Source organism: Musa acuminata, chromosome BXJ3-6 (genome assembly GCF_036884655.1).
Source record: "Musa acuminata AAA Group cultivar baxijiao chromosome BXJ3-6, Cavendish_Baxijiao_AAA, whole genome shotgun sequence".
NCBI classification, from domain to species: Eukaryota; Viridiplantae; Streptophyta; class Magnoliopsida; order Zingiberales; family Musaceae; genus Musa; species Musa acuminata.
Window position 1 is genome coordinate 30,284,915 of NC_088354.1, and position 13,393 is coordinate 30,298,307.

A 13,393-nucleotide genomic window follows, 5' to 3' on the forward strand; every position below is an offset into this window, starting at 1 on the left:
ATATATATATATATATTCAATAATTTTCTAAAGCAACATTCTAATCAAGTAAAAAGCAATTTTACTCTTTTACTAATTACAAGCCTCAGAATGTGAATCCACAAAATAACAATGATCTCTAACCACAAGAAATTTGACTGCTTTGCAAGAATAGAGGACATAAACATGCATATATTGATGTAACTTGTATATATCTACATTTGGTTGACATGCAACTCTTTTGATAATGAACATTATACATTGAAATCTAGTGAAAACAGTGTAACTAAAACTTCAACTTGAGAGCAAACGGCATCTGGTCTGCAAATGGTGGATCGGAGTATCTCCCAGTGAGTATTTGGGACGATACATGAAGATTTGCAGCCTCTGTATAGTGTATGCCATCCCAATTGATGTATTCAGTGGCATCATTGCATGCTTTAGCTGTTGCTGAGCGTCCCTTCAGAACCTTTGTTTGTCCACAAGCGATTCGAGGATCGTAGTTCAATGGCAGTCCGCTATATCCACAGCATGCAGCAATTGGATTCTCAAATCCTGAAAAATATTGTGAAGCAAATTACAAATTGTTTGAATCGAAATGTAACATAAAAGTATAGCACAGAATCAAATACAATATAGTTTGGAACTATAAGGAGTTAGTTCATGAGGTAAACCCAGAATGCAAATACCAATCACAGATTATTTAGGTGTTGTATGTATCAACTTTCATTAAGAGAGACTGTTAAAGTTTGTCTTGGGATGGATCATACATTCCTAGGCCTCCATCACATTTGGTACGCACAAGAAGATGCACCTTTGAAGCATTTAAGATGGCTAAGGGAAAAAGTTGAAGTTGAATAAAGCAAGAAAAAATTGAATGCAAACTACTAATGCATTTGTAATAATTGATCACACTAGATTCAGACATTTACCACTAAATTTATTTTGTAAGCAGTGGAATCTCTCCCTAATGGTGCAAAACAGTGTCAAATCTAATTCTTCACAATGTTTCTGTTGGCATCATCTATCCTACACTGTCTCTGGTGGCTCATTGCAGTTATCCGTTTTGAGTGTATTTTCAGATAGCTCGCATAATGTTAAGACCTCTCCTAGTAAATATTTAAGACTACATGTGATGCCTCCTTTCCTACAAAATGTTAAATGTGGTTTAAGGTAGGATTCTCAATTTCGATATGTACCGCCCGATACATACCAATCCAAGAGGATACCAATATGCGGATCACCCTCTATCAGGCGGTACCGAAGCGTACCGACCAGTACTGCCCCAAATTTCAATCGTTACCGAAGCGTACTGATCGGTACGCTCTAGCATGATAGGTGGAGATATTTTAAAGGTTTTAGGGTGTACCGTCAGTATGCCCTGATATACCGACAATACATACTGTACGTACCATACCGAGCATAGCACGATACGTCGGTACGGACCGGTATTCAAAACCCTGGTTTAAGGTTTGATTCTTTACCAAGATATAAAGGTACCACCATCTCTATGTAATCATACTTCCACCGTAGAGTTAACTTCACAAGGGTCACAATGTGGCAGCAGGTAGAACTTGTTTTCCTCCATCTGTGTCCATGTTTTACACTCTAATCCCAGTCCACTTTTTTGGTGGCCTTCTCCGTGATTTAAACAAGGGAAGTAGTGCTAGCTATGGGAAATATTAGCAGAGTCTATCCATATAGTCCCAACCCCTAGGTGGCATTACTGCTTTCCTCAAGATAACTTACTCGTGTACAATATGTAGATACAATTTCATCATTTCCAGCAATGTCCTCCGTTTCACCCAGACCAGTATGAAACAGGTTGTGGAGGAAAGTTCCTAGTTCATTCCTTGGTTTCATCATTTCCAGCAGTGTTTATTTCACTAGGTAACATCAAGTTAGCTCACATTCATAAAAGATCATTTGCTCGAAGCGTGTCAAAAGTGAGAATTGTCCATGCATTTTTGCAAAAAAAAAATGGGACAAACAGAAATAAAAAATCAAGAAAACCAAAATGAAAGGACTGAGATAACCTTATAACAACAGGTCATCTCAAAGGACTGACGCCAGATGACATAGCAAGTAATTATTTCCTGAATCAACTTCCAAGTTCCAATAAAAAAAACTTCAATACAAGTAACCGCATTTGAAAGAGAAATTTTCTGCATACCATATCGAGAAAAGTTCGCTATGAGGTTGAACTTTATGGTGAACACATCAATGTAGGTAATAGTTGCATCAGCAAATACACCCCGCAGCTTTGTACAAAGTGTGTGAAGCTGTATGTTGAAAAGTTTAGCAGCTCGATTGTGAGAACTCACACATCCAAACTTGTCCAGTTTTGATGGATCTTTACCAAAAATGACTATGTTTTGACTTAAGCACCCAAGTGGACCAGTATTATGAATCCAGAATATCCTGGCACCTTGATCATATAATTTCTGGAAGCATAACCACAGAAGATTAGGTCAAACTATTACAACCACAAGAATCTACTGTAGAGAAACTACATCATATACCTTAGAGATCAAGCATATCGAACTCATAAAATGAAGTACATAAATCGATAACTCTCATAGCTTTAACTGTTGATTAGTGAGATAAGACTAGCTTTTCTAACTTCAAAATCAAATTTTAATGATACAATCTCAAAAGAGTGCTCCTGTATTAGACCATTTCACATAATAAAAAAAACTACTATCTGACAACAATTATTTTATTAATTATTTCATTAAGTTCTTGATATAAACAGAAAATAAATGGCACCTTTAATCCACTTTCAAACTCTGATAATATTTTTGGAATAGAAGCAATGACTTGTTCCTCAGTTTTTGAATAGAAGGCACCAGCAAGATCATTTTGGCCAATATCAAACATGTAAAGTCCCTGATCAAAGTAATCCGCTTGAGGAATGGATTTCCTGATCTTTTTGCCTGCAAGAAATTATAAAATAAGTGCTTGTTATGCCCCATGTTCAGTGCAGCTTAGCTAGGTAAATTACTAACTTCAAATTCTATGCGTTTGTATTTAGGGTTGATGATAGTTCTTTCTTTCTGCTCTCAAACCTACAAAACCCAGAGCTTAAAGGTTCTAAGGACTCAACAGAATGTTAAAGCAAGCAATTTGCAACTCATCACACAAAAGGAATATTTCTTTTAGAAGTTACAAAAATGTAGCTATGTCAACTAACAAAAGAATGTGCATGGATATAAATGCCTAGAATAAATAAGCAATCATGTATTGATTTGATTTAGGAAAGTGTTGAATAAACCTTCCACCTGACCATGATATTGGACCAGTTTTCCAAATCTAGTCCACCAGGAAGATTGCAGGAAATTGACATAGTTATCATCTCAGACAAAACCTTTCAAAACTTAATCATGCAACAACAATTAAATGACAAGTACTATTGGCTGTATAGCTAAATTAAAAAGTTTTACTTAAAGAACCTGTGATGCCAAACATAATTTGATTACTAGAAAGGAACACCCTCTTAGAGATAGATTGACTTCTTTAAGTGTGTGTTTCCTCAACTTCTTAGAAATTTGAGAATTATGTTCCAAGTCATATCCACTAAGAGATTTGCAAGCTGCCCACAGTAAAACGTCAAGCGTCACTTGTAACTGATTGCTAAAATATTATCCAAAAATTTGACATTTTTTGATAAATTCAACAGATTTGGCAGAGTTCAATAGAATTAGCCATCCTTGAGCATTTGGCACTTGATGTTACTGTTCTTTCGATTAATCTAAAATATGTGTATGAACTGTATATATGACTTCCTTGCTACAGAAACCTGCTCATTATGTATAAAGTTTATAAGATACCTTTTCATACCTCAATTAACTAATGGATAATGGAACACAATTCATTTAATGACAATTGTCACATTCTTAATTGTGCTTGTTGTGCCTGCAAATGAAAAATTAAAAGATGCAGAAATGCTTAAGAAATCTTGGTGACCTGAACATGCTAGAAAGTTAGTTTCTTAGGCCTTCGCTTCGTCTATTTAATGTTCCACTAAAGATAGATGTAACTAAAAAAAGGATCCATTCAATTTCTCTTTTTACCAAATCTCTTATTCACTGTGTTCAGCTAACAATTGATCATGGACACAAGGATATCAACCAAACAAAATGAAAAAGCAAGAAGAATGATATTAATTTATGATTGAAACTACACAGCTACTAGCCTATTACAATCAGCAATGTTTTTCCAATCAAAACTTCAGCGTCTCTGAAATATGTTAACCCAGCATGTATTGATAATCAGTTGGTTATGGTGCAAGAGTTAAGAACACTTGCACGTACCTTTGGTCTGTAACTGAAGAACTTGGTTTTTGAACCGAAAAAATTGAGCAACCTGGATGCCAAAGGAAAATGGACTGACTGAATACTTTGTTGCTGGAAGAATGGTAGACCCAGCTGCAGCAAAGTTGCAACCTTTCTGGAAGCTAGGTGCACCAACAGAATCCAAGTACGCATTAAGAAATGGCATATCCATAGCATCCACTGCAGCACTAAGAATGTAAAATAATAAGATGAAGCAACAAAATACAGTGTACAAAGAATACATCTTGCAGTATAAAATCTAATATAGCCAGATGGGAAAAATAAATTCAGAAACATTAACCAAGGACACTCAACCTATGTTTGGTCAATAATCGGGCAAAGATCAACAACAATACTTTATTAAATGAAAGTTGGTGGCAAAACTATCCAACAATAGATGACTACAGAAGGGCTTCAATGAAATTGCATGCAAAATTAGCAACTATGAAACTAAAATGACTCAAAAAAATTATGGATATTTAAAATTTCATGCTTCATCGAGCATCAAATTGATCCTAGCGTATGGGTCATATACCGCACCAATCTGATCTTGAACATGGCCATAAGTCTGCCCAATTTTTTTTATCCAGTGTGTTCTCCTCTAAGATGCTTCAATTTGAACTACATAATGTCTCTAGCACTCAAATGTATATAAAACCTTGCCTGGTAATTTTACCAAACTTGGAATTCCTAACGAACTCAGCAGTGAACTGGCTGACATTTCCTAGATACTAAAGCCTATAAAAAAAACTGAAATTTCTTCTCCATAAAAGGGTGAAACTTCCATCATGTTAGTTGTGTTGCTGAACTGGTTGATGAGTTGCAAATTCTTCTTGGCTAAGTAGCTGAAAGGTAGCAGTGGCTTCTATTGTTGAGGATCGTCAAAACACATTAATATATTGGGCCTTTTCTGAATGCGCGAGAGGGGGTGTCAAGGTTTATAAATATTTTAGATCATTTAGCTTAAGCATGTGAGATTTATGGTGATCCAATCAAAATCTCTATGACTAACCTGAAATCAGACTTCTAAACACCAGATTACGACAGAACAACCATCCCAACTCCAACATTTCAGCGTCGAATTAGAGTTTGGATAAGCAGTCAAATGTTATCATAATTATCTTGTCCTTGGAATGCATCAATTCCTTCCATTTTGCTTGTATTCCCCTAAAAAGAAAGGCGAAGCCAGCTCATCGAAACCCTAATGTAAAGGTCATAGATTCGGCGACAGAGTAGAACTTACTGAGGAAATCGATGATGAGGCGGCCGTCGCAGAACCGCCCAGCCGGCTTGGAGAAGTAGGCCCGCCCGTTGGGCGGCAGAAGGGGGTCCCCGATGCCAGCGGCGATGAGGTCACCCGTGTCGGAATTGGAGTCCCCGAAGTTGAAGACGGCCGGGTAGTCGAAGTCAATTCCGGAGGCCGGTGAGAGGAGCAGGGAGACGCAGATCGCGGAGAAGACGGAGGCAAGACTCGCCATCGGCGAACGCCGCGAGCTGGTATTAGGGTTGGAACAAGGATGTGACGCTGCGAGCTACAGGAGAAAGAGAGGTGGGGTTGATATGAGCCGACTGCTGCCGCAGACCACCTACGGTGCGATGGGTACGCTTACCGGAAGCGTAAGCGTGACGTTGACATGCGAATGACCGATGTCGCCAATGGGAATAAAGATATCTTTATTAGGGAAGTTGGTCTTATGAAGATATATCTTTACGGTTGATACGGTATTAGGCAAGTTGATAGATTGAAGCAACACATAAATGTCATGAAGGTCATTGTCTACTTTTGCAAAAGGTAAATAATGAAGATGGGATTTTGGTTGACTTATACAGTGGTAATTGGATACGCGCACACTTTTATTTGTGTTAACACGGATGTTGGAAGCTATTGTTTGATTTGGTTGGGACGGTGGGAAAAGTAAGGGTTCTCCTCCATTTTGGTGATGTTGATGAGGGGATTTATCTTTGGGTCAGAAAAAAAATTTCACCTTTGTGTCACGCATAAACTTCTAAATAGAATATTTGATGTAATGCTTATGTATGTCGGTATCTTTTGGTATGTTTATTCTTTGCATAACATGTAAAGGGATGGTCGAAGGCTTAATAGTTTCATTTTAGTTAGGTTTGTTGATGTGTCACGTGGATACTTGTGAGAGATTTTTGGTTTGTAATGTACCATTTTGACCCTTTGTTGTGTAATTGTTCAGAGCTTGTAAAGTCTGTTTTAATTTGTATTGTCTATGAAGTGTTTTCGAAAATGTTTGCTTGTGGATCCCGAGTGAGACGTTTTCTCTAACCTGTTTTCTCTTTTGTGGGTCTTAAGGGACCATGGGAGGTTGACCTTTGTGGACGGACACGTAATGGTACCACACGACTTAGGCAAAACCAGTTAAGTCCATGACAAATGGTATCAAAACGGGACAAGTACTCATAGAAACACTCATGCAAACGTTGGAACCTAGCGGGGCTGCGTTGAGAGTAGTCAGCATACGCACGACCGTTTAGGGGAAAACGGGTATGGAGATGTAGGGAAAAGGAGTCGCTCGGAGGAGCGAACATCTGAGATTGGCATTCAGAGGAATGGCCAACCTTTCGCGTAAGAGACACCACGAGAACAAGAAGCTTGGAAGAATGTAGAGCGCACAAAGGTTGGGATGGCTGAGTTTGAGCTACAGCTCGACGTTGACAACTATACTTGATGGTGCTCAAGGCAAGCGAAATGCTTGGTACAGAATGAGACCATGCAAGATCGAATGAGTTGCTCAGCGACCAAAAGAGTTATGCAAAGCTCATAGAGGTGATGGGAATTGTTAACTCGGGGAATTCAGTACTCGTGCATGGCTTGTATGCGGACAATGGAATATTCATTGCCATCCCAAGGCAACCGAAACTCGACGCCATAGAGCATTAAAACTTTCTCTTCGGCATATAAAGGATACGTCCATAGGAGGCTGAAGTGTGCAGCGAGTTCAGCATGTTAGTAGGCCTTGAGTGGTGCAGCGGGGGCTGTATTTGTTGAATCTCGTATTTTGATGATGAAACTCCTTGATATATGTTTATGATTTAATCTGCGTTTTGAGTGACGCAGGGTGCTTCGATCAGGATGAGACAATTAAAGCAGGAACATCATGTTGTGCCGGAGGAACATGTCAGAAGATTGGACGTCGGGCCGGTGGATCGGTCGACGTATCGACAGAAGGCTTCAGGCTGTGGACTCGGGCATCGGGCCAAGAAGAGCGGGTATTATGCCAAGGATATCGGAGTTGCGGAGTCAACTGGCCAATTGGGCAATAGGCTGTAGGAAAGGACGATGCGCCGAAGAATCGGACGAAGCGTCGAGGGACCAATGACATGCCGGACAACTTGATTAATTGCTTAGGATTAATTGTCTCGATCGAAGTTTTTGTTTTTGTGTGTGCAGGATTAACTACGATGAAAGAAAGACAAGCAGCAGGAGTTGCGCCGGAGTCAAGTTCATGATCACATTGGGAGTTCGAGAGTTCGACAGAAGTTCGGACGGTCGTCGGAGGTTCTGCGAGAACAGATCCGAGAAGTCCAGAAGCTTGCCAAGCGAAGCTCGTCGGAACTTGCCAAGTGGATCGTCGCAAAGTCCAGGAGTTTGCCGGAAGTCCGCAGGAGCATCACCGAGGGTTCATCGGATGATCGACGGAAGTTCGCCGGAAACTCGCCGGAAGAAGCGATTGACGCACCGAAGCAAAGCTGCAGAAATTGTCTTAGATCTAATCGTAGTTAGCACGTTGATTAAGTTGGAAAATGGGAGGTGATCCCATTAACTTAATCTTGGGCCAATTGGGCCCGAATTCGGACTGGTTTGGGCCAAGTTTGGAGCCCAACCAGTGATCTGGAATAGTGCCAGGAGGTGCAACCGCCCAGGCCAGGAGGTGGCACCGCCTGGGCTAAGCCTCCCAGCGAGACTGGGCGGTGCAACCTCCCCAGCCGGGAGGTGGCACCGCCTGAGCTCAGTCTTCGAGCAAGACTGGGCGGTGCAACCTCCCTGACAGAGAGGTGGCACCGCCTGAGCTTAGTCTTCGAGCAAGACTGAGCGGTGCAACCTCCCTGACAGAGAGGTGGCACCGCTTGAGCTCGGTCTTCGAGCTCTGCCAGGCGGTGCAACCTCTCCAGTCAGGAGGTGCAACCGCCTGATCCCGGAATTCCGGGATTTGATCGTTTTGAGCTCCAAATTTGAATTGGGTTGGGGCCTATAAATACCCCACCCATTCAGCACTGAGAAAGCAAGAACTTACCCGAAATCTTGATCTTTTCAGTGGTTCTTAGAGCTCAAAACTGCTAGTTTTCCTCCTCCTTCTGTTCTTCAAGTTTGAGTTGTAAAGAGAGGAGAGAAAACATATGTAAGGGTTGTCTCCTAAGCCCGTCAAAAGGAGTGAATTTGTAAGAGGGTAGTTGGCCTTCGCCTATTGAAGGAAGGCCTCTAGTTGACGTCGGTAACCTCATCGGTGGAGGAAGCCAAAAGTGGAGTAGGTCAAGACTGACCGAACCACTCTAAATCTCTGGTTTGCGTTTATTTTGAGCACTTTATCATTACTGCAAACCTCCTACATAGCTACTGCTCTCTGCGCTTTTACGAACGAGTTCTGTGCAGTTTACGTTCACGTCTTAATTCCATTTACAAACTGCAAACTGCTCTCTGCGCTTTTACGAACGAATTCTGTGCAGTTTACGTTTACGTCTTGATTCCATCTATAAACTGCAAACTGTCTCTCTGCGCTTTTACGAATGAGTTCTGTGCAGTTTACGTTTACTTCTTGATTTCACTTACAACTGCAAACTGTCTTCTGCACTTTTTTTACGAACAAGGTTCTGTGTAGTTTACGTTTACGTCTTGATTTCATTTAGAACTGCAAACTGTCATCTGCGTTTAGACGCAAACTGCGTTTAGACGCAAACTGCGCTTAGACGCAAACTGCGTTTAGACGTAAACTACGTTTAGACGTAAACTGCGCTTAGACGCAAACTGTGTTTAGACGCAAACTGCGCTTAGACGCAAACTGTGTTTAGACGCAAACTGTGTTTAGACGCAAACTGCGCTTAGACGCAATCTGCGCTTAGACGCAAACTGCACTTAGATACAAACTGTGAATCAGCTTTTGCATCATAATAGTTTCTATCGAACGAACGCAGCTTTCGGTTTTAATCGCTGTAAAATTTCCGCTGCACTAATTCACCCCCCCCTCTTAGTTTTCTCGATCCTAACAGTATTGACGTGGAGTCGTAATTTAGCAAGTGCGTTTGTAGGAGGCAGAACAATGCATAGTTTGTTCAGTAAATCGGAGTAGTCCAAGGGGATGGTGGTCTCCGAAACAAAGAAAGATGTTGCTCCAACGGGACAGTTATCCAGGAGGGATAGATCCCGATTTCACCAGAGGGAGAATCATGTACAACAGACCGCACATGTTGAGGAGGAGTACCTCAACAAATAACAACTCCACGAAGCTCAATAGATCGAGCGAGCGGCGAGGAGTTATCGCATGATCTCGCTTGAGAGAATGGATTGGTGGATGCATTGCGAGATCAAGTGAGGGAGCGACCCAAAGCAACACAAATGAAGGCATACTTGGAGCTGATATGGAGATCGGACTCAATGGAGGGCTGACCCGTGGAATGGTGGGTGCGAAGGCCACCATCAACTCAATACAAAAACGAGAGCGAAGCAACTTCGGTATAACTTGGCGAAGTACCCAAGCCACATGAAGGGAGCCAGCATAGAAGATGAAACATAGAGCGGAGGCACAGTGCTTTCCTTTGACAGAGGTCAAGGACATGAACTCTTGCAGAGGCAAGAGTAGGATCATGTTGTTCCATGGGTCCTTCATTCTGATGGAGCGGACTCATCTTACATGGTGCCAAAGACGAAGGGAGCTTCTGGGCATATGCACCTTATCTCGGAGAAGCATTTGATAGAGGAACTAAGGTGACTCAACTTGCGGAGGCGAAGTTGGGTTCAGAAGGCCTTGGCACGGGGCAAGATGACGTGGAGGCGGGTACTCTTGAAGAAGATGCAACAGTGTTGCCATTCAAGTTGTCATGAAGGAAGCAGTGCACAGCAAAGATTGTGTTGGTAGGGGCAGAGGCCCAGGATCCAAACAATGGTGCACTAATTACAGCGAAGTCGATGGACTTCGGGAGCTACTAGGTGATAGACTGTCCTAGAGCGGTGCTTCATCTAAGTGTGACCCAAGAGTGGGTGGATGAAGGTCGATTGCCAAAGGAGCGAACAAAATTGAAGGTGCAAGAGACCCTGCGATGTATTGGCAGTGGCCACACATGGAGGGATCACAATTCGAGTTCATCCCACAAGGATCAGAATGTAATAGAGATATCACTAGGAGACGACATGGTGTTGCGGATCATAGTGGAACAGTTCGTGACAATGCGATACACACGACATAGTCCCGTGAGAGACTAGATCATACGAAGGTCTGATCGGGAGCTATTGGAAGCTCTACTTCGGTGAATAACACGACGACAAGAAGGGCTATGGATTCACGGAGTGAAAGCCATAGTACTAAGGCAGGTCTTTCATGCATACATCGAATTTTGCATCGGATGAAAGCCTTGGTCATCAGCATATGGGGGTTGTGTTCCACCAAGGGAAAAGTTCAAATGTAAGTACCAGTGAGTCCTATGAGAGAGACTTGATCATGTAGAGATATGATCGAAGCAGTTGGAGAGTTAGACTGCTCTAGAGCCCATATTCTCTTAAGAGAGCCCGGCAAGTCAGAGGACAAGGTCGAGTAAGCGAACGTTGCTACCAAGGAAGCTAAGGAAAATAGAATCGGTGCAAATCCTACAAGGTGATGGCAGAGGCCATGCATGGGAGTTACAGTCTGTCTTTCCATCGACCAAAGGGAGCTGTTTGGATAACACAGAGGTGTTGAAGCAGGCGAAAGGGGCGAGGAAGCGACGACGAGTCCAGAGGGACTTAGCTACCCAAAATCAAGCATTAGTTAGAATGGATGTGGACTCGGAGGAGTGCCACAGAGACATATCTATTGATCGTGAAGAAAAGGGATGCAGATGCGAGACGACGGATAGTAGGGCCATGGGCATGGCAGCGCCATGGTACCACAGAGGCGGGACTTCTGTGAAAGTCAGTGATCCCTTGCTCTCATGGAGGGAGAGCGCTTGATTGTGAAAGGAGATGAGGAGGTGGAGCATGCAGAGGCAAACTCTAAGTATCGAGACAAGGCTGAAGGGCAGAGGCCAAGGAACTTCGTAAGACCGATGTCAATGAGCTTCTCATCAAGATAGCCGAAAGTGAAAGACTTCGGGTCAAGTAAGAGTGCATGACCAAGGAACAAAGCAAGCAGTACGCGGTGCTGTACCTTTGCTACTCAATGGAGTAGGCGGCAAGGTTAATGGAGAATACGGTACAATCCCAGAGGCAACCAAATCTATTAGAGAATTACTCCAAGTTAGGGTGAAAACTTTCTGCATTCCAGAAGTTCGATAGCATTAAGAAGGTGAATCACAGTAAGTAACTCAACGCAAGGAGTGCAAACACTTCAAGTGTTTCAAAAGTGTGAGCAAAGAGCAGGTGAAGGCCAGTAACCAGTTCGATGCATGAAGTACAACCTCAAGAAGGGGGGCGAAGTCAAGTAACCTTTGCCTTCTTAACTCTTAAAAGAATAGGCAAAACCGAGTACCCCAATTCTCTTATCTATCTAGCAAAGGAGCTTTGCACGGGTTCAAAGACCCTTCGAAGATAATAGAAGACAATAATTATCGAAACCTCACCAACGGTGATCAGTGCTATTGAGAATAGATTGTCCGCTTCATTTCCTAACGAAATGTCAATCGAAAGCGGAAGTGATGTGAACCTACTTGAAATGGACAACTAAGTGAAAGAAGAGTCGATGGACAAATTTTGTGGAGGAATGACTCAAAACTTCGAAAGTTTACGAGGCGATGCTCGTTAAAGCTCCAACAAGCATCCACCCAGTTCAAGCAGCATGTGGTATTTGAGAGACTGGCACATAATAAGGATGGTCTTTTCCTTCATCTAGAGGATCCGTAGGAATCAACGAGGATCAACACAACTCAGCCAACCCTACACTAGAGTTAAAGTCATTGGCGAGTTGAAACAGCATAAAGGATCAAAAGTTCGACTACTCAACAACAACAACGGAGGGTAGCTGGGAGCCAAGAGGTGCATTGCAGCTGGAGCAGAAGATTGAAGACTTAGCAAATGCGAGGAGTTGTAGTGTCGGTGAAAGGCTTCGACGAGGACGTCGAAGGAATAAGTGAGGGAGAATATCACGGACAAACATCTAAACAGGATGTTTGATATAATGCTTATGTATGTCCGTGTCTTTTGGTATGTTCATGCTTTGCACAGCATGTAGAGGGATGACCGAAGGCTTAATAGTCACATTTTAGTTGGGTTTGGTGGTCGCTTTAGGCTTGTAAATAAAGGTTGTGTAATGTGGACACTTGTGAGAGATTTTCGATCTGTAGTGGACCATTTTGACCCTTTGTTGTGCAATTGTTCAGAGCTTGTAAAGTCTGTTTGTAATTTGCATTGTCTATGAAGTGTTGTTTTTGGAAATGTTTGCTTGTGGATCCCAAGTGAGACGTTTTCTCTAACCTGTTTTCTTTTTTGTGGGTCCTAAGGGACCATGGGAGGCTTTGGGAAAGCTGATCTTTGTGGACGAACACGCAATGGTACCGCATGACTTAGACAAAACCTGCTAAGTCCATGACAGTTGGGCCCTTTGTATTTGCAAGGTATTAAATTTGGTTTTTGGGTAAACTTGTGGTCATCATCAAACTAATTGTTTAACATCATGGGCATTGGTTGTAAAGAGAATGGAATCGAACTGACAATTAAGCCATTGAACCGACAGACATTGCACTATTCCATGTAATCGAGCTATAAGGTTTTTGGTCTCTACTTCTCTTATTGCTACTAATACGCTATCTGCCTCTCTGCTAATCTATTTAAGACCAGTTATATATATATATATATATATACCCTTTCTTCCCAAGCTATCTTTTCATCCCAACTTAGTTTACAGAAGGGAAGATTGATGCTTACTTCTTTT

At 42.1% G+C, this 13,393-nt stretch overlaps 1 protein-coding gene across 1 annotated transcript; it reads right to left on the minus strand.

Annotated features, from left to right (window-relative positions):
* Positions 1–151: 151 nt before the first annotated feature.
* LOC103988909 (GDSL esterase/lipase At1g54790) lies at positions 152–5,927 on the minus strand. The gene is made up of 5 exons (XM_009407590.3): positions 5,557–5,927; positions 4,293–4,493; positions 2,749–2,915; positions 2,153–2,423; positions 152–534 (listed from the first exon to the last, which is right to left on the minus strand). The coding sequence occupies exons 1-5, from the start codon at positions 5,789–5,791 to the stop codon at positions 266–268; spliced, it is 1,143 nt and encodes a 380-aa protein (XP_009405865.2). The 5' UTR covers positions 5,792–5,927; the 3' UTR covers positions 152–265.
* Between the last annotated feature and the right edge of the window lie 7,466 nt (positions 5,928–13,393).